Source organism: Varanus komodoensis, unplaced genomic scaffold (genome assembly GCF_004798865.1).
Source record: "Varanus komodoensis strain SLA01 unplaced genomic scaffold, ASM479886v1 scaffold84, whole genome shotgun sequence".
In the NCBI taxonomy this organism is placed as follows: Eukaryota; Metazoa; Chordata; class Lepidosauria; order Squamata; family Varanidae; genus Varanus; species Varanus komodoensis.
This window is the reverse complement of record NW_025336531.1, coordinates 84927-106243: the sequence shown is the minus strand read 5'-3', so window position 1 is coordinate 106243 and position 21317 is coordinate 84927. Positions and strand designations below refer to the sequence as shown.

General features: G+C 48.2%; 2 protein-coding genes across 5 annotated transcripts in view; one reads left to right on the top strand and one right to left on the bottom strand.

Moving 5' to 3' along the window:
- Nucleotides 1–12037, top strand: part of GPRC5C (G protein-coupled receptor class C group 5 member C) — a 41058-nt gene extending 29021 nt beyond the window's left edge. For 2 of the 4 annotated variants that reach the window (XM_044456447.1, XM_044456445.1), the window contains exon 5: nt 7935–9482. In XM_044456447.1, coding sequence (XP_044312382.1) covers nt 7935–8098 — 164 coding nt within the window. In that variant the 3' untranslated portion in view covers nt 8099–9482. Of the gene's footprint in view, nt 1–7934; nt 9483–11936 lie in introns of those variants that run through there. The other 2 variants (XR_006417231.1, XR_006417232.1) reach the window with 2 other exon arrangements.
- A 5089-nt stretch (nt 12038–17126) lies between these two features.
- GPR142 (G protein-coupled receptor 142) lies at nt 17127–20597 on the bottom strand. Its single transcript, XM_044456415.1, has 2 exons — nt 20471–20597; nt 17127–18070 (listed from the first exon to the last, which is right to left on the bottom strand). Exons 1-2 carry the CDS (start codon nt 20595–20597, stop codon nt 17127–17129), a joined length of 1071 nt encoding a protein of 356 aa, XP_044312350.1.
- Nucleotides 20598–21317: the final 720 nt, after the last annotated feature.

The following is a 21317-nucleotide window of genomic DNA, read 5'->3' as shown; positions in this document are numbered from 1 at the left end:
ATGGCTAGATGCTGCCTCCAGTATCAGAGGCACAATGCTGATGGACACTAGTTGCTGAAGAACATGGGGAGGAGGGTGCTGTTGCACTCGCACCTGCCTGTGGGTCTCCTGTGAACAGCTGGTTGGCCGCTGGACCCTTGGTCTGATCCAGCACGGCTCTTCCTAGGTTCTTACTCAGCCACTCAAGTATGGTTGAAAGCTTGCCCAGAAGTCTCTGCAAAATGGTGGTGTCGGGGCTTCTGGTCAAGCGTGGGCTTGGCCATGCTGGCTGGAGAAATCAGCCCCATGAGAGCCAGTGCAGCTTCAGTAAATGAATCACTGGGCATACTTAAACCCCAGCCAAGATGTGCTCACTGGCAGGTACCGCTGAGCAGTGCCCATATAACGCTAGCTGCTATATGGAGAGCATTTGCCCCCTGCCAAGACATGGGAGAAATCAGCTCCTTTGCCAAGGATTTCCCCACCAGCAGATATCCAGAAAGACACTGCGGGTGTGCTGTCTTGCTTTGCACACTTCCCCGTGTAGCCACGCATGGGATTGCACTAAGGGAAGGAGAGCCTCCTTCACAGCCACCGTGTGGGAGCCACTGCTCCTGTTGCCGCGGTGAGCATGAGTCACCCGGGAGAGCCACGCGTGCACGTCTTTCCCACCCAAGGGAGAGCACTCTGCCTTCTGGGTTGCAGAGTCCTGCGCAACTGGCTCTCCTGCATCTGGGCGTGAAGAGGGGCTGATCAGTGGAAGTGCAGCGGAGCTTCGAGTTCCATTTTAAAGCGACCGCAGCCCGGCTTCGGGGGCTTGCTGCTGGGTCTCCGGGCAGATTTTCAGGGGCAGTTCATCATACTTCCTTGGTTATGCCCCTATCCCTCATCCTCAATTCTTCACCTGCACACTGGAAGCGGGAGTATTCCACTCCCCAGGAACATTATAAGAGTAAAGAAATGTTGCCAGGCAAACTGGTTCAGGCAGCCTACCCACAGGTAAACAAACAGATCTAACTGGCAAATGCCTTTCCCGATAGGGATGCCAGTTCTTGAAATGGAAGCTTCTGGGACCCTGGGGGTAAGGTGGGGGGTGGAGCTTGGGCATGGCTCCCAGTGATCTCTGTTGGGTCTCAGACCGGTCCTGGAGTAGCAAAGCTCAACAGCTTTGCTGAATCAGCTGTTTATTAAGGCATCTGGTTAAAAATGGAACACAGCTACTCATAGTCTGGGGTTTGTGGAACAGCCTTGTCCTTGGTTTTCTAACTGAAGGCTCTGCAGGGGGTGCAGTCAGCAATGGCTAAGCTGCCTGTCTGTCATCTGTCAGTCTGTCTGTCTGATTAGTGGCAACCCCATCTCTTAATGACAGACAGATTGCAGCTAGCCAATGGCTTGCCCTGTTTGAGTTCCGGCAGAGGAGGTAGCGATGTGCAGCGGGAGAGGTGTGTGGGTGATGCCCTTCCTTCCTCCTTTGGCAGGCAGAGAATGCCGCTCATTCTTTGAGGCGGAAGGAATTCCGGGGTAAGCCTCTCTCCCTGGGCTATTTGACCCCAGCAGGGAATGAGAGCAGCAGCCCTCGAGGGAAACAAATCTCTGCATGAAGGCTGGCGGAGGGCTCCGTGGGGGCACTCTCTGTCTTGGGCATGTCACGGGTTAGAGGGTAAAAAGCGTGCCTGTCTTGGTTTGGTTAGTGGCTGCCATGTTGCCTGGGGTCAGACAAAAGAAGCAAAGGGGTAATCTGGTGAATGGAGACAAGCGTCCACTGCTGCCCTTGGTCAGCAACACCTCCCCTTCCTAAGCCGCACAGAGTGGCATGCGACTGAACCGCAAAGGCAATCGACTGTGGGGGGGGGGTTGCAATAATGTTGGAAGGGGGATTCTACCCCTCCAGGGCTGGCGGCAAGGCCTCAGCATGGTGGGACATTTGCAAGAGACGTGCTTCCAGGACACCCTTGGAGTCAGAGGATGAGGAACAAGGACCACTGGTGACTGGGGGCGGGGGTGAGAAGGAGGACTCACTGAAGAAGGGGGCCCATTGAGGGTGAATTGTCTGAGGGCTCCCCAGAATTTGGAGCTGGCTGTGTACCTCCCTGCATCAACCTGATGGGAGGGAACATGCCCCTTCTGAAACCTTAGGGCCTCTTCTGCGCAGCATGAATTGGCAACAGGTGGTGGCATTCTGCATGGTGTCCCTGAGCCTTCTGAATGCCTCCCACAGCGAGAAAGTCTTCATCCATCTGGGAGAGCTTCCAATGCAGTGGGGGAATCATGCAGGGGCAACGAGGAGAGTCAGCCTTCACTGATGTGGTGTGCCCCCGAAATTCTGCTCTGGAGGGGTGGGGGACCTCAAGCCCAGCAGGGAAGGTGGTGCTGAGGGCTGCAGAAAGAAAAGGGGCTCAGCCAAGATCGCCTCCCCAGTCTGTTCAGCAGCTGCTTGTCCTGATAGAATAAAAGCTGGATCTAGCCCGTAATCTGGGAGCCTTAAACATGCCCATCCCATCAGCAGGCTGACTGGTACAATTCTCCAACTCAATTCTATATTATGCATGTATCACCTCTTGCAGGCTGTTTTCAGCTTCAGTATGCAATGTAGGCGTTTTGGGAGTGCAGGTTTAGCTTCTTTCCATTCCACAAAGGTATCATTCATTTCCAGGCAGAGAACTTTTCTTGTCTTTGACTAGCTTGCAGGATGCCTGATGGGCTGTTTAAGGAGAAAACTGTGCAGAAATATTGCCAAGAATTACAATTTGGGTCATTTTTTTTCAAACTGAGGGTTCATTCTCTAAATGAAATTTCACCTGCTCTGGGCAGGAAGAAAGAGTGTGTTTTCAGGTGTATGACATCTCCCAGAGCTGTAGCTGACATCTTTCGGCAACATTATGAATTCATATCTTGGGGGTGGGGTGGGGCAACCCCATGAGCCTGGCCACCAAATCCAGCAAGCAAGCCTGGAACACATCAACAACACACTGATAGAAAATCCTTTGCTGAAATACAGCAGATGAAGTCAAACTGACACCTTGCATACCGTCAGCAACAGCTGTGCCTTTGTCCGTGTTTGCCAGATGAATCCGATCAGCCTCAAACGACTCAAGTGTTTGTGCAAAGAAGGGGAAGGGAACCCAATGGAGCAGCCCCTGTAAACTCAGGTCTTTTCAAAATCAGAGGAACAGTTCATGAATAAGCTCTCCAGGAACAGATTAAGCCACCAAGTGGGGAGAGGCAAAGGATGAATGAAAAGAGGACTTGTTGTCTGCTTTATTGGTCCACCCTCTCTGTAGAGGCAAGAGATGCAGTTCACTTGGTAGAGTTTGTGTTTTGCAGGCAGCAGTCCCAAGTTCTGTCCCTGGCTACTCCAAGCTTGGCTGGGCGAGACTCACCCCCAAACACCTGAGGAGCAGCTGCTTCCCAGAGCAGACCAACCTTCTCCAACTGCTGACCTCTGGATGTTTTGGACTTCCAGTCCTATCAGCCCTACTAGCACGGCCAGTGATGGGGAATGCTGGGACAGTCAAAAGCATCTGGAGGCGCCATGTTAGGGACATCTGTTGGACAAATGTTCCAACTCTCATAAGGCTCTTGCATACCGCAGGAGGGGGGATCTGGAATGAAGCTGGAGTCTTCTTTGTAGAGGATGCCAAGTTCTTTTCTCCAGCCTGTCAAAAGAGAAGCCCCAATCCAGAATGGTGGCTGTTACTTGAAAGACACCTAATGAATTCCCACACAATATGGATAGTCCGGCACGGCCTTTTCTCTGAGTATCTGCTGTATTCCTTCCCAACCCCACAGCATTCCTCTGCTCACCTGTCAAAGCTGTCTGGTGAGCAGCACAGTCTGCTTCTGGAACTGCTCCTGGAATTTCACAAATGCAGCTCCTTTTGGCAAGCAGGTGTTTAAAATCTGCCAACAGATGGTAACAACAGCCAGAAGAAATGAAGCGTGATTTAGAAGTACAGAGGTATGGTTGTGCAATCCAAGCAGCTCCATCCCCAAAGGTCCTGTGAAGCAGAGGGTTTTCTGATAAGGTGCTTTGTTTAGTCATGGAGAGTTTGAACAAATGACTACTTGACATGAGTTGCCACCTGTCCACACAAAACCTTTCAGGACAACTGTTTCTATCACATGAAGAATGTATTGGCGTCACTGCACGGTTGTTATGGAGGTGTGGAACAGCTCTTCCTCTGCAGTGACATTGATTATGGGGAAGTTGTTGTATTTAGTTAGGTATTTATTTACTTATTAAAAATCCTGTCTTGCAATGTAGCTAAGAATAACATATATGCTCTGTGTGTGTGTGTGTGTATATATATAGAGAGAGATGGGGTCGGAGAGAGACAGAATAATGCGATCTCACACATACCTTTTTCACACAATTTATTTAGCGCAGAGGCCAATTATCAGAATTCATGGGCCATGAATACCTCTTAAGCGGCACAATATAAGACATGCTACTCAGAAGTGATTGTCATTGCATTCAGTGGAGCAGAAAAGTATGCATAGGATTGCACTGTATGGAGAACAGAGTATGAACATTGAAGAACTATTTCAAAAGCAAGCTAATGTTTGATTCTCTCCCTACCGCGGTTAATTGGATTCCCTGCTGTTTCTCAATGTCTTCCTTCTATAACAAGGCAGATCTTCTTTGACTACTCTTGTGATTCATTATGAATTCAATGGATCTTTTATTTAAATAGTGCAGAATGTAGTTGCATTTTCCTAGCAAGATTACACAGCAATCTTTTGTTTCTGGAAATGCAATTCTCCACCTGTTACCTAGAATATGTGTTATAGGTTGCAATGTTACACTCACTGGAGTCACACAGATTTTTTGGGCAGTGGCTTGACTGGGGAGAAACCATACACTTCCCCTTTCCTCCCAGTGTCTGCACCAGTTTGCAATCCTTCCGAAAAGCTGAAAACAGCAAGAAACAATGGTGAATTGCTTTCTATTTTAGTAGCCATATGTTTCCTTCTGTGGAACTCCAGTGATCATTCGAATTGCAATCTGGTCTGTACTTGCACCGTCCAAAGCTAGAATACACATTTATCCAGATGGGTGTGTTTTTGGGGAAACGTGAATAGGCAGACAGAGTGCCCAGTAAGCCGGGCTATTGCTCCTTGAAGCAAGTCTGCTCATCATTTCCCACTGGTGGGCATCTCAGAAGCATCTGGGGAACCACTGTGGGTGTGTTGTGTGTAGTCAAGCAAGGATGCAAGTAGGCCAAGAGGTGTAACTGACATGATTGTGCAAGAGGGAAGTAATCCTTGCAAAGTGTTTTCCCTCAAGTTTCAGCATTCAGTGGTAGCAGAAATTCCCTTGTAAACATCTTCTTCCTTCCCTCTCCTTCTTCTAACTTTTTAAAGAAAAAAGCCTGAATGCTTCCCTTATAAAATGCAAGTTTTCCCTTGTTTCTTTTTTCTTGTATGCTTTGCATGATGGGAACTACCAAAATAGCCCGCTGGAGAAAAACACACCCAGGCAAAGTGACCAGGTCGCAACAGCAGGCTCAGAAAAACAGCCAGCCTGGGAGCATTCAAGCCCCCGCTCCGAAGGCCACGGCTGGAGCCAAGCTGATTCCGCAAGGACCCCGAGACTCCTTGAAAAATAGATGGCTCGCTGACAAGGCTGCATTTAAACAAGTCCCCAGTCTAAACAGTCCAATCATTTCAGCCTTGCATTCGTTTATTTCCATTCAAGTTGTGATCCGATTTTTACAATGTGGATTTTTCAGCAGGCAGGCATGAGTGAGAGAAGCAGGATTTCTCCCCATTCCTGCTTCTGGCAAAACAAAACCACAGCGAGGAGTGTGTGGAAAACGATACGAAACTCGAGTTGCCGTTTATCACGCGTTTGGCTCTCCCACCCTTCTTCTCTCTGGCTCTTCCGCCCTCTCGCGGATGCAGAGAGAACGCGGCCTAACATTTTGCAGGCGTTTGCAGTAGGGCTGTGCAAATGCCTCCGCTGAGGCCTGAGTCCAAGATAAATAGCCCCACTTTGGGATGTTCATATCTCCCCCCCACCACAAACCCCAGGTGATTGCGTCTGAACGAGTACGAAGTGACGCCGCCGGTTCCCAAGGCTGCAGGCTTAGCCGAGATACTTCTGGAACCCCCTTGGTGCTTCAGGCATAAAGAGGAGCCAGCGATAGTGCTGGGTCAGCCCGGTTGGGGCAAGGCCCCGTTGTTGGAGGGTGCTTGGGCCAGACAGGCTGCATGGCCCCCGACGCCACCCACCCCCGTGGTCTGCCTTGGCACCACCTGTTCTTGTGCCCCATCCTCCTTCCTTGTGCCCCCTTGCTTGCTTTGCAGGAAGAGGGTCGCAGAGCGAGTAGGCCGGGGCGGCTTTGGAGCTGCCCCGCTGTCTGGGCCAGGAGAAGCGAGGAAAGAAGTGCTTGGCAAGGCTGGAGAGGAGCAGCGAGGCCGGGCGGTTCTTGTTCCTGGGCCTCTGCTGGGCGCCAGGCCCTGGGCAGCTGTCTGGCCAAGCCTGCCCTGATCCAGCGTTCTGCTCCCCCAGCGGCCAGCCAGATGCCTATGGGCCTCCTGTGAGCCTGACGACAGCGCCCTCGCATTGCCCGGCAAACTGCCCCACACCAAAGGTAAGCCGCGAAGATTTATTTATTATTACATGCATATCCCACCTTTCTCTCATTGTGCCACTCAGAGTGGCTACATGTGGGGCCCAGGTGGTCTCCCTTCCAAGCTCAAGGCAGCCCCAGACCTGCTTAGCTTCAACATGTTGGATGCCTTACATGCTCTCAGACCACTGAAACGGTGGCTAAAGCTGTTGTTAGTCACCACTGCCTCTTGTGGGAGTGAAGTCAGTAGCTGTAGCTATGTGCTCTGTGAAGAAATCCTTCTATCTGTCTCTCATTAATCTAATCTAAAATCCAGTCTCTTGCATTCACATTTATTTTCTTTACTGCTTTTGTGCATGTCTGATCTCGAGTTGACCTATATTTTTATTAGTAATAGCTCTGTAGCCTCGGCACTTAGCCTTCTGAATGTTTTTACGGATCGATATTTACTTGGAAGCTGTCTCCTACTAACAGCTTCCAGTCAAACACCAGCCTGTTTTCCCCTGCGGAAGAGGGCAGAACCCGTTCCAATGGAGCAAAGCTCAGGGAGCCAAGGTTCAATTTGGATGCCAGGAAGTACTTCCTGACAGTTATAATCCCTAGGGTATGGAATGGGCTTCCATGGGAGGTGGTTGAAACACCATCGATGAGGGTGTTCAAGGATAGACTAGACATGCACATGGTAGGCATGTCATAAGTGGAGCTAGCTGGAGCCAGGGGTCAGACTAGATGGCCCGGGAGACCCCTTCTGACTCACTCTCTTTCTATGTAACAGTGCTGCAGACTAATGGAATTGATCGAAAGTGGCTGAGGAGCAGGTACCATCCATATTACTTTCTCCTTAAGAGGGTAAACCTGTGCCTGGGCAGCACTGTTTCAGCCTGGGGGCTCACAGCAGATAATGCTAGTGTGTGCGTGTGTACACACACATTTAAATCCATTCACATAGAGAACTAGCATGTCAGGGAGACAGCTAGGCTAGCCACTGTGAGAAACAGAGTAAGAACAGTATCTTTTTAAAACTAGCAGAAGCACAGACATTCCACAGTAAGAGGCCATTTGCCACTAAATGTACAGGCACCCATCCTGCCGAAAGAAGGAACAGAGACAGGAAAACATAAGATAAGATGAGGCAGCAAGGGTGGAACAATTGGGTTGGATTAAGCGGCAGAGGCCCCTGTTTGGGGAAGAGGCCTTACGAGAAGACCGTTCACCGGATAGTAACCAGCCAATGGTGAAGCAGGGGTAGTGCTGAGGGTCGGAAAAGGAATGTATATAATCTCATGCATGTTTGTGATAATTGCTCTTCGTTCCTCAGGCGACTGAGACTCTGAGCCAGCCTTTGCAAATGCTTCAATAAATCTGCTTGTACCTACCCAGATCTTGTCTTACAGAGTTTTGAATCTCGCATTTGGCGCCCAATGTGGGGCTCGAGGCATCGGTTGGAAGAAACGAGGAAGGACGATCAGGGGGCGCCCTGCCGATTTCAGCGGTTGGTGGTGAGTCTTTGTCGGCTTCTCTGTCGACTGCCCAAGCCGAACTAAAAGGAGAAGAAAAATCCAGGAGGTACAATCCAGGAGAGAACGTCAGGGACCCAGTGTAAGGAACCACAGACCAGGCAACTCTGTGCACAGACCCAGGTGAGTAAAGAGTGTCGCTGTGTGATACAACACTGCAATAGTCTCACTGGGTGGTCAGGACCAGGTGAAGATAAGGAATTTCACTGGTCCACAATTCTTGAATGAATGTGTCAGGATGAGATGCGTTAGACAAGAGTAGAGACCTCTTCGGAAACACTAATGTGAGTACAAACCTGCAGTTCCATACCCGGAGGCTGAGTACATCCCGGATTGGCCAGAGGAAGATGTGTGAATGGTTATGGGGAAAACGGTGGAATCTCGAGAATTGAGGGAAACTGTGTGTAGTGATAATGGGTGCCCGAAAAAGTAAAATGACAAGATCCCAGGTAGGAAATGGAAGTCCACCCATCCCAACTTGTTCCCCATTAGGCTTCCTATTGAAAGAATGGGAGGAACCAAATCTAAAAACGTGGACACGAGAGCTAAGTAAAATTGAGATGATCAGTTACTGTTCAAAGGTTTGGCCAGCCTACATACTCTTACCGCCCGATTATTGGTGGAATAAATATGGAGAGTCAGATACGTTTGGATAGATCAATTAAAGAATTACATAGAGAAAATCTCAACAGAGCAGGAGATGTTCTGTGCTGTTTTCTAGAAGGGAGAGTTGGGAATTATTAATGATCCAGGGAATCAAAGAAGCAGTACACCTCAGTCGTAAAACTTTGTCTTTGGAATAAAAGAAAGATGATACTCCATCTGAGTGGCTGGAGAGACTGAAGCAACAGATGCAGAAAAATGGGCTACTGGATTCAGGAATCCAGCCCATCAGATAGATATTGCTGAAGTGTCAGTTTGCAGGGAAGGCAGGGGAGGATATTAGACAGAACAGAAGTTGCAGGAGTTAGATGGAAGAGAGGCAAGGATGTTGGAAGATTTGTTGAGAGAGGCACGGAAAGTGTATGCGAGGAAAGAGGATGAGGAGAAATTGAGTTCATGACTCAAAGGATGGAATGTAGTGGCAACAGAGGGAATGGGATTAAGTCAGGTAGAGGATGAGGTCGAGGAAGAGGACTTCAGCCAACACCTAGGAGGATTAAGGTGTGGCGAATGAATGAAGGATTAAGCAGGATTAAGCGCAGGACGCTATCAATGTGGAAAGGTTGGGCACTTTAGAGGAGAGTGCCCTGAGCTGAGAGGAGAGGTTGATTTCTATCATGAATATGGACAAAGATTAGGAAGGTCAGGGGTCTCCTCATAGGAGGATCCACTGGGAACCTTTGATAAATTTGAAAGTGGAACCATAGAGAGCCAGTGTGGTATAGTGGTTAAGAGCATGGGACTGGGACTCAGAGGATCTGGGTTCTAGTCCCCGCTCAGCCATGGAGCCAACTGGGTGACTTTGGGCCAGTCACAGACTCTCAGCCCAACCTACCTCACAGGTTTGTTGTTGTGGGGATAAGATGGAGGAGGAGAATGATGTAAGCTGCCTTTAGCCCTTTGTAGGAAAAAGGCAGGATATAAATCACAATATAAAAAATCAAATAAATTTGGTAAAGGCATGGTATTTATGGTAGGCTCTGGAGCTACCTGCTCCACAATGAATATGATTCTAGATGGAATGAGATTGGGAAAAGGGGAATTGATGGCTCAAGGAGTGGCAGGTAATCTGGTAAAAGCGAAAATATTTGAACCTGCTCAGGTAAAACATGAGCATGGTGAAACTGTTGTGTGGTGTGATTTTTGGTAAAAGGTGTTGGAGGAGAGGTAGAGATGAAGCTAATGAGGAGGACCGATACTGATTTATCTCTAAATCCACAGGCAGCTGGTGCTTGTGAGGTCTGGAAGGAAAATTGAACACTGTTGAGAGAAAAAGGGAGGGGGGATGATGCCTCTCCCTGCAAGAATTTATTGTGTTGGGCTCGAAAGTGAACAGGCCATGACTTAAGAGCAAGAGAGGGCAGATGCCAGTGTGACAGGTTCTACCTGGGTTTGTGTTTATGTTTGTGTGTGTGTTTAACAACCATTTGCCACCTCTGAGTTGTATAGTTAGAAGAATCAGAATCCTAGTTTTTCCAGAGGATTCTGAAAAGGTGATAAGTTTGTTTCAAAGCACTAATTGGACTAATGCCAGAAGGGCAGGATGTATTCGAATAAAACAAAACTCCAGGAACTAGGTTTCAGGTTAAGTGTTAGAAGATAATCTCTGAGGGTCAGGAACCCCTAGAGAATGGGATGGGTTTCATGGGAGGTGGTTGAGGCCCATCAGTGAAGAAGTTTGGACAACCACTTGTTGTGGATTATAGGAACAGAGTTGGCTGAAATGGGGGGTCAGACTAGATGACCAGGGGAGGACCCCCCTTTCTGACTCACTTTGTTTCTATGTTTTATCACTCAACTTGGAATGATGTGCAAATGAGGCTGCACATCTCCTCTTGCAGGGCTCAGGTGCCCTATGGAGAGAGAGCTAAAGGAAAGTTTATGAGGCTATGGTGAATAGGAGCATTTTTTAATTTGCTACTGCAGTATTTACTGAGGAAGGGGAGCCAAAGAGAGGGCTGGTATTAAAGGGATGGAGGAAACAGCCTGTGCAGCCACAGCCCTATTGGTGGAAGAAGTCAGGAAGTTAGCTATTGGGGAAGCTTTGGTGGTAACAGCGGCACCCCCAGTGCAAGCTCTGTTAGCCACCAGGGCTGGAAGGTGGCTAACTGACTCCTGACTTATTAAGTATGAGGCTGTATTGATGAATCAACTGGATTTGATTTTGACTACTGGAGGAAGTGTGAATCCTGTAGATGTCTTGATAGGAGGCTGTTGCAACTTGGAGTAAGAGCATGATTGTGTGGAATTAGTGGATCTAGAAACTAGAGTAAGGGGAAAGGCATCATGGATACAAAGAAATAAAAGGGAACCAGGCGAGGGATAGTGGGAGACTGTCCTCCTCCTGGTCAGCCCAAATTTGTGAGTTATGGGCTCTGAAGTGAGCACTGAAATTGTAGGAAGGAACTGGGAGCTGAGAAGAATCTAGACTCTGGAAGATGGGTAATGTCTGTTGGCTAAGAATGGTTATCTAAGGGACTAGCTAGGCAAGTAATCCAGAGACTCCGTGAAAGAAGCCTTTGGGGAGCTAAGGCTCTTGTAGATCAGTCTCTACAAACTGATGCGGCATTGGGATGTATTTGGGCTAGCACATGCCTTTGGGAAAATTTGGCAGGCAAGGAGTTTGATCATGAGTAGAGGAAAAGTTTTGGTGCATGAGATGTTGGTGCAAGTGCTGTAAAAATGGGCTCTGCCTAAACAATTGGCAATTATTCATGTGAAGGGAGATCAGTCTGGGAATGTGAAGAAACAAGATGAAATAGACGGGCAGGCTTGGAAGCAAAAAGGGCTTCTATTGAAGAAGCTGAGACTCCACTATCAATACTGAACTTGATCCCCTTGGTTGAAGTTCCTTTTCATAAGCCTTAAGTATGATGAGGCTGAAGTAGCAAGGATGAAGGAACTGGGGTGAGTCAGACCCTAAAGCAGCAATTAAAGAAACTAATGTTGGAAGTAAAATTGCCATGGACCAATTGCCTGCCTCTAGCCTTATTAAGAATAAGACTAAAGCTGCCTTGAGCCCTTTGTAGGAAAAAGGCAGGATATAAACAAACAAACAAACAAACCTAGGAGGGACATTGGGATCTCTCCCTATGAGATGCTATTCCGAATACTCTACTAAGGGAAATTGAAGGATTGAATTAAGAGATGAGGTGGTGAGAAAATATGTGCAAGAACTGTCCAAGTCTTTTCTGTATTTAAGGTCAAAAGGACTCCTAGCCCAAACGCCTCCCCTGGACATTCAAGTGCATCCGTTCAAATCAGGAGATTGGGTCCTGGTGAAAGGGTGGAAGGAGGAGAAGTTACAACCTGTGTGGGAAGGTCTCTGCCAAGTCATCTTAACAACCAAGGTGGCCATTTGAACAAGGGAAAAAGTCTGGACTCATCACATCCGAGTTAAAGCACCAGTACCAGAACCTGTTCAGTGGACGGCACACGCCCATCCAGATTCATTGAAACTGACAGTAAAAAGGAACTTGAATGTTTGAATGGTGGGGGTGGGCAGTGGGGGTTTTGTGTATGGTACTATGCTTTTCCTTGTATATATTTCGAGGTGAATGGTCACAGATACTGTGTCATCTGAAAGCAAAGAGAGAGCCTGAAGAAATTGCACTGGGACTGATACCTGATGTGTTGGTTCTGTGACTGCGAGTGTATAGCTGAGTGTTGCTGTAGTCACTGCCCGGACTGCCTCCCCTTCCATAGGGATTGCAGAGAAAGGTGTGACATTGTAATAGAGGATATATACCCTGAATACTTTGAGGAAAAATCGAAGGAAGCCAGGGCTGGGAATAATCCTCTGGAAGACGAAGAAGGGGTATAAAGGGGAACAGTACTAGGGGATTGGCTAGGTGAAGAGAACCTGGTCCTCGGCCATGCTAACCCTACTACCCCAGAGCAACCTGAACTCAGTTCTGCTCCAGTCCAGAGGAAGAGAAGGGATGGATAAAGTATGGATAAAAATTGTATTATGGTGTTTCATCCTCCTGGAAGTGGAAAGGACAGGGGGAAATCAACCTACAGTAGGGAATTGCACCCTTTGCATTAAGCAAACGAAATATCGTAACCAGGTTAACCAAACGCTGGTATATCATACTGAATATACGTGCAAAAACCCTGTGGGAAAGTGTCAGTACAAAGGGGTCACTTACTCCCAATGTAAAACAACAAAGGGAGAGACTATCTGTTATGATCCAAAGGTACCACCTTACAAGACGTATTTAGAACTTAGGTCAGCAGTAGCTGATGAGAAATGGGAAGGAGATGAGAAACTTATAACTTCAGTTCAGGTGCATGATATGCACCAATCAGTTAACTTGACTTTTGACGCTTGTTATGTGCTGGGACTGAATAGAGTCCAATCCTCATGCGGTAGCATTAACTGGGTGAAAGCCTATGTGAATAACCATAAGTATTTGTGCAAAGAAAAACCTTCTGATATTTATCGATCCTCTTATCCCTTTACAAGGGGATCGCCCTGTTACAGTCCCCAGGAATGCTCAGGATGGAGTTGTGTCAGCTGGAGCACCAGTAGTTATGGAGAGATGCAGGGAAAGATCCTAACACTGTTTAGGGGCCAGGCACCTAGGGAATGTTCCCTTTTTACATGCAACCCAGTGATTCTACAGATCACCCCGTCCCAGCTTGAAGTAGCCCAGAAAGCACAAGAGATAACGTGGCAGTTTGGGTTTGCAATTGACGGCACTGGGGAGGATCCCACCACTCTCCTAACTATAAGAGTGGTAAACTGGACACGAACCCAGACCCATGAAATATTTAACTCCTTTTATGAGACCCTAAGAGAATCAGACGCCCAAACAAAGGAATGGGCCCTGTTACAAGGAGCAGGCGACGCTCCTGAGCCTTGAAGAAAGGAACAGACAAGACAATGAACAATTACTAGAACAGGTGCAAATACAGTTTAAAAAGATAAAAGATGTTGAAAAGAAGGGGGGATTGTGAGAAACAGAGTAAGAACAGTATCTTTTTAAAACTAGCAGAAGCACAGACATTCCACAGTAAGAGGCCATTTGCCTCTTACTGGCACCCATCCTGCCGAAAGAAGGAGCAGAGACAGGAAAACATAAGATAAGATGAGGCAGCAAGGGTGGAACAATTGGAGGTTGGATTAAGAGGCGGAGGCCCCTGTTTGGGGAAGAGGCCTTACGAGAAGACCGTTCACCGGATGGTAACCAGCCAATGGTGAAGCAGGGGTAGTGCTGAGGGTCGGAAAAGGAATGTATATAATCTCATGCATGTTTGTGATAATTGCTCTTCCTTCCTCAGGCGACTGAGACTCTGAGCCAGCCTTTGCAAATGCTTCGATAAATCTGCTTGTACCTACCCAGATCCTGTCTTACAGGGTTTTGAATCTCGCACCGCCTTCCCCCTGACACCCAGTGCTCATGGTGCAGGGATGCTTAAGGCGAAGGGGCATGCCACGGAGCGGGACCAGAGCCTGGTGGCAAAGCACATGCTTTGTGCAGGGAAGGTCCCTGCCCGATCGATCTCCGTATGGCTTGATGTGTAGGTGAGTGTGGCAGGACAGAGCCGGCCTTTCTCTCAGGCAGAGGTGCTCTGCAGAGCTACCTGGGATGCAGCCAGATTAGACAGGCCCTCCAAACAGGATGTGAAAGGAGCTTTTCAGAGAGGGAGATGAACTCAGGGAAACCTACCCAAAGGCAAATATTATGGGAGCAGCAGCAAGGGGGTGGGGTGTGAGGAGAAAGTGCCTGTGGCCTCGAAAGTGTGGAGTGGATTGCTTTGGCTCTGGCATGCACTGGGCAAGCACAGGGGGCCTCTCCAAATGGCCCAGCCAGGTCTCCTGCAGCTTGGCCAGCAGCCCCTCTTCTCCACGGCCCCCTTTTGCTCGGTGGCCTGCCAGCTGGTCAAGTCCCTGCCTCCCCCCTCAGACAAATGTCCCAGAGGTTAGCACTGAAATAGCACTCCAGATGTGAGTGCTGGGCCAATTAGAGTTGTGTGAATATTGTGCCCCTCCATTGGATGGAGCCTCTGGTATCAATTGTGTCCTCACCACATAAACCTTTCCTTCCCCCAGGCTTTTCAGAAAAGATGCATTTCAAAAGTTCTTTAAGGTGCAGCTCAAGGTAGGTTTTGATGGGGGGAAAAATTCCTGCAACTCTGAGCATGGTTGGCTGGGGCATGCTGGGAGTTGTAGGTCATTTTCCTGTCGAGAAATGCATAGGATTGTGCTTTCATAGCTCTGTATGTCGTCGTACTTCTCAAAAAGAGGCATGCTCATCTAACCTTTTAAAGACAAAACGGTGGCAAACACATTCAAGACCTCAAACGTCTGAGGCAATACTCTATCCATTCATAAACATTCTATTCCAATGTTTAAGATGTAATTTATGCATGGTCCCCCTCCCCCAACCATTCCTATCCTCTGCTCTGATTTTTAAAGGGTGAACTAAACTTCTATGGCTGCTGTATTGCAGGGCTATCGCTCTTGCAGAAATGAGATGCCTGTCCTGTAAATGGAGGCAAGATGTGGGTGCTGGGCCAGGATTAAGGTGAACAGAGTGCGAAGGGGAATCTCTCCTAAAGCAGCCCTTCCCCAACCCCCTGGCCTCCAGATCTGTAGTTCTGGCCAGGTGTGATGGGAGTTGCTGGCCAATATAGTTGGCTGGGAAGTGGTGTTTCTAAAGCAGCCATTCCCAGCCTGGTGGCCTTCGGAGGCATTTGGACCACAACTCCCAGAATTCCCATCCAGCAGGGCCGTCTACTGGGAATTCTAGGTGTTGCAGTCCAAACATGTCTGGAAGGCACAAAGTTGGGGAAGGCTGCTCCAAAGCATGTCACCATCATTGCCCTTGTCGTCGTCGTCGTCATCAGCCTCATCATTGGAGGTGGTGGCAGCATTGGATTTATACCCTGCCTTTTTTCCCTCTTTCAAAAAACCTGGAACAGCTGATGAGTTTCTCTCCATTTTATCCTCACAATACCTTTAGAAGGGACGTTAGGCTGAGAGTTGGTGACTAGCCCAAAGTCATCTGGTGGCTTTATGGCCCAGTGGGGACTATTAGATCTTTGAGTCCAGCAGTCTCACCACTACACCACACTGGCCTCACACGCCACCTCTTTGTCGCACACCTCGGCACACACACCTTTCAAACAGTCTCTCTGCTTCTCCCAGTGTTCAGCTCCTTCAAGTTCTGCTTCCTCTTTTGGTGATACGGCAAGCTTAAAAACACATATATATGCAACATCTCCTTCTGCCTTTAATTTTTTATCTGTAATGCCTTTATTGCTTAAGAAACTGAAACCTGGAGATACTTGATCACAAACTGAACATGTATTGCAAACAGGAGTTGTGGAAGCCTGAAGTTTTGCTCTTTTGCTGCACACTGAAGGGTTTCCTTTCTGTCAGAGCAGAGATCTCTCCCCCCCGCCCCCCAATGCTATTTTGGCTGTAATTGGGATAGCAGCAGGAGTCTGTCAGCATCAGTGACATACAGCTCAACCGCACACAGCAGCCATTAAATTTGCAAACCCACACAGCAGCTGAGGATGAATTGCTGCCCCTTCTCTCCACCTTTCCCCCTCAAAAAAGGGCAAGAAGAAGGAGGCAGGAAATGTCGGCTTCTCTCAGGTTGAAGCTTTGTTCTTTTAAGGAGCAAATGTGGCAGCTATTTCACGTCATCCTCACTACAGCCCTGTGAGGTAGGTTAGGCTGAGAGGCAGTGACAGGTTTGAGGTCTTTCAGGGACCTTTGTGGGATTTGAACCTGGGTCCAAGATCAATAGCCTCCCTGCTTTTGGGGATAAGAGCAGGGTCTCCTTAGGTAGTGCCAGGACTGATCTGCAACAAGAGAGGCATTGCTGGAGGCAGTTGGACTCGCGCGTTGACATGCACACGGCCTCTCATCTGGCACCAGATGTGGCCCTCACTGCCAGAACGATTGTGCCGAATGCCACAGACCCCTGTATATGGTGCCAGTGGGCAAGATTCCCCTGCGGCGCCCCCGAGTGTGTGGAAGAGCAGCCAAGTGAGCATTGCCTGGCTGCCTCCTTCCCTTGATTTCTCTTGCAGGAGCAGGCAAGCGAACGCTGGCCCGTGGTGTGGCCAGAAGTGGCTACTGCGCTGTGCCCCTGTCCAGCAGGATGTGTTCAGTGACTGGTTCCCCCTGCGGATACGTGCACACGGCGGACGGCTTCCACTGTGTGAATGGCTGCTGCATTCACCCAAATCTGTTTTGTGTATACACACACACACAAACACATCACACATATGTAAACATACCTGCATGGATACACACACACACACACACAAATATATGCAAGCACATATAGATAGATGTACATGCACACACATGCCCAGCAGATGCTCCAGCCTAATGCTTGCAGTCCAGATCCAAGCGCCTGCATCAAGCTTATCTGCACCAGAGAGACGGCGCCCCCTTGGGCTGTGCGGGATCTTTCAGCAACGCTGGAGCTGGTTGCAGAAGGAAGACAATCTCCCTGGCTCCTTCCAAGACTGCCAGTGGCTTCAGGCCTGGGCCTGAGGGGACGTTCTTCCTCGGTGCTTGGGCACACGGGAGCCTGCAGGACAGCAGCACCTCCTGGACGGTGCAGCGGAAGGTCTTACTGACAAAACAGTAGAGGAAGAAGTTGTGGGAAGTGTTGAGCATGGCTACCATGTTCGCCACATCAAGGGCCAGGTGCACGCGCCAGTCCTGATTGACCGAGGTCACGTAGAGGTGGTAGATGATGACAAAGGTCCGTGGAGCCCAGAGGACAATGAAGATGGTCGTGATGGCCAGCAGAATTGCTGTGGATTTGCTGAGGCGCCGGTAGAGCCCACTGGAGTGTTTGAGATTCCAGATGATCACAGAATTGGTCACCAGGAAGATGCTACAGGGAATAAAGTAGATGAGGAAGCAGTGAAGCCACTTCAGGGCCTGGTTCGTGGAGGTGAGTGGGTAGGCATCGTGCCAAACATCGTGCCACCAATAGAAGGGGATTCCAGTGGCGAGCGACACGGCAAACACGGCCCCGATGATCTTCCGGGTGCGCTCAGGGTAGGAAATGGTTCTGTGCTGCAGGGGGCGGCAGAGGGCCATGTAGCGGTCTGCAGTCAGCAGGACAGTCACCCAGATGGAGGCATGGTTGGCTGTGAACTGCAGCACATTGACGATGTGGGCAAGGGCACCTGGGACCTCGCGGGCCAAGATGGCCGCCTGCACGATGAAGCCCGCGAAGACGACAAAGACCTGCGTCATGATGTCAGAAGCCGTGAGGGCCAGGAGGTACCAGTAGGAGGATTTCTGGGTGCGAACGGCCAGGCGGGAGAGCGCGACCACTGTCAGAATGTTAACTGGAACAAGGAGAAGAGGGAAGCAAAGCAACCAAAGACCACTTGTCAGTGGGATATGGATTTGACGGACGGAAGACACAAATGTGGCACAGGAATGGGCAGGCAAAAACTGGCTTCGGTTCTTTCCTTCAGGTGCTTAAAAAAGATAAACGGGGAGGAGATGGTAGTAATTTCATGCAGGATGGCAGTGGTCAGAGAGCTGGGCAGGGCTGGGCTCAGTTCCTCAAATCCTAACTCAGCCAGAAAGCTCTGTGTAGCCTTGGGGCACTTGCCATCCTTTAGCCCAGGCCACCTTACAGAGCAGGGAGGGCCGGACCTCAGGGCTGAAATCCAGGACCCCACAGCCCACCCCAAGTAAACACCCTTACAGTTCCTGACTAACACGGCACTTTGGGTTGAGTAACTTTAAAATGCAAAAGTGCACATGCTCTCACAGCTTTTCTTTTTTCTCTGTATTCGTAAAATTAGGGTGTTTGTTGTTTGCTGTGCAAGAATATAGAAGCAGTTGGAGAGCATGGAAAGGTGTGCGGTAGAGTGTGGAGAAGAGGAAAGTTAGTTGAATGTGAGATAATTAAACCTGGCTATCTAAAATGGTGGCAGGGGGGAAAGAATCAAAAGTTCATTAAATCTAGGTCCAAAATTAATTATCTGCAGGATTGTGGTGAGGATAATAGCACAGAGGGGAGGGGGGAAATATCCCTGGATGGCACCCTGGGTCCTTGAAAAAAGGCAGAATCTGATTGGAAATGTTAGAGGCATTTCAGAGGCTTAAATGCTCGAAAAGTGTGGTTGTTAGATACAATGGCTGTGTCAATTCTTATGCTACTGGTTGTTGTTCTTCAAATTTATTCTTGTGTTTCTATAAAATCCCATTCATTTAACTGTTTGCATTTTATTTTGCATGCTATTAGTTATTTGTAATCTGCCCAGAGGGCATCTGTTACTCAGCTGATTAAAAATATAACAAATAAATAAGTCATTCTTGTCAGTGTAGCATTCCCCTACTTGAAACAAGGTCCATGTGCTTTGCCCAGTGCATATCTCTGTCTTTATTCTGTGCTGAGGGAGAAAAAAGTCCATAGAATGTAACCAGTTGTGCAAAACAGAGCAGAGCAAAGAGCAAAGCAAGCCCTTTAAAAAGAATGAGTGGAGGAAAGAAAAAGCTTAAGCTGAAGGAAATATGGGCTTAGGTTCCTGTTTATGGAACCTGTTTTGTCCGTGAGAACAGTTATTGTGTAAGGGAGTGAGCAATCGAAGGAAGCAGTGGAGGTTCTTTTCTCTTTATTTAGTGCCAAAGTCTTTTCCTTATTTATGGTCCAGAACCATACTCCATTTGGAGTTGCCTACGTTGGAAATCTTCATTTAGGCCTGGCTGCATTCTCTCTTCGCTGTAGCTCTGAACCCTTTCACGCCTTTTTACAAAGCATCTTGCTTCATTTCCCTCTGCAGTATCATAGAGCTGCACATCTGCCCAACTACCCAGCCAGAGGTGCTTCTGGAAACTCCAAATCTACATGAGGTCATCGCTCCCTCTAGTGCCCAGCTATGGAATTAACATTCACCTAATGTTCATTCTTGGCCCAGGGGACTCATTTTTTAAGAGCATTTGTTTCCTAGGAGCGTATTGCGCATGTTCCCATGTACTGGGATTTTCAGGTAATAAAGTATGTCTCTTAGGAGTGCAGGAAATCAGTAGGGTCTCCTTTGGTGGAAGCAGAAACTAGACTGCTATCTGCTGGGATGCCGTAGTTGCATTCTGCATTGTAGACCCCACACTGAACAGGGCTTTGGACTCTTCGAGGCGAACTTAAAAATTCTGCGAGGACTTTCCTGGTAGTGACTCCCCAGCCTGGAGTGCTTTCCCGAGGGAGGTTTGCCTGGGACCCACACTACTCTCCTTTTGCCACCAGGATCTGTTCTGGTTTTCTCTCCATTCGATTTAATGGGATAACCCAATTCATTTCTAGTATTATGACAACCATCTGCATATAGACTTTCTCCATATTATGCATAATATTGTACAGCTCTTTTTCCTCATACTTGCCACTTGTCCAAGCCAAATAGTTCCAGACCTTGTATTCTTTTTCCTCAAAGGACAGTTTCTCTAGCCCTAAAGACTTTCCAACAATACCAGACCTTTGTGTGATTGTACTGCTGGTTTTTAAGTTGTTTCATTTTGGCTTTTTATTGTCATTGTATGATTTATTGTTATTATTCTATTGTTTTACTGTATCCCAGCATACAGGAGGGCTTGTCCTGAAAGGTGGCTTTGGCAGAAATGTAAATGAATAAATAATAAAATGAAATAAAATGCAGTTGCTTAGCTGTAAGCTGTAACTGTTGCCCTTTGTCCTCCTGCTTGTTCTGGGCACCACTTACGGTTCTTCCTGAATCTCTTACCTGGCAGACCAACACCCAAGAGGATGCAGTAGTAGATGATGGCGCCCATCCCAACAATGCAAGGTGAATTTTCCTCCCCATTTGGGTCTTTGGCATTGCTTGCCCATGGAAGGTCAGTCTTGTTCATCTTTCAGTACCTTCCAGCTACAGGAGTAGAGTGGGAATAAGGAACATGGGAATAAGAATACAATAGAATCTCTTCTTAGAGTATCACCTTTTCTACCAATCCTGGACCTGGTTTGATTTTTTAAATTTATTTTAAAAAATTAAAAGCTTTTCTACCCTGTCCACCACATCCTTCCCTTAGCTGTCAGGGCAAAATAGTGGTATAAGAGGAGGGATCAACATGAGAACTTGTGTTGTGGCTTCAGGCAACTGAGAATTATATTTTAGCCCTTCACCTTGGGGTATTCTGTGCAGCCCCAGATCAGGGATGGAGGATCTTCTTGGGACATAGCTGGGAGTTCTCCATCCTGCCTGAAAACTTCTTTTCTTCTATTATCTCCTTCTATTCTCCTTCTATTATCTCTTCTTCTATTATCTCCATACCCAACCAGCAAAAAGAGGGTATTTAAAAGCAGTAAACCTTTATATATGGCTTGGGTCCTGGCTACCTGAACGAGCGCTTACGTCCGTATATGCCCGACCGCCCTTTAAGATCTGTGGGAGAGTCCCTTCTCCGGGAACCCTCCATGAAAGAAATTAGGAGAGTAAGTACTCGGAGGAGGGCTTTCTCTGCGGTGGCGCCCAACCTATGGAATTCACTCCCCAAAGAGGTCCGCCTAGCACCGTCGTTACTGGTTTTTCGGCACCAGGTAAAGACCTTTTTATTTAAACATCATTTTAA

What these genes read in the sequence shown, in the direction of transcription:
- GPR142 (XM_044456415.1), bottom strand. Translation starts at nt 20,597, where the DNA reads ATGAACAAGACTGACCTTCCATGGGCAAGCAATGCCAAAGACCCAAAT. An exon ending in CTTGGGTGTTGGTCTGCCAG is followed by an intron (nt 18,071 to 20,470) that starts GTAAGAGATTCA and finishes TCCTTGTTCCAG; the next exon opens with TTAACATTCTGACAGTGGTC.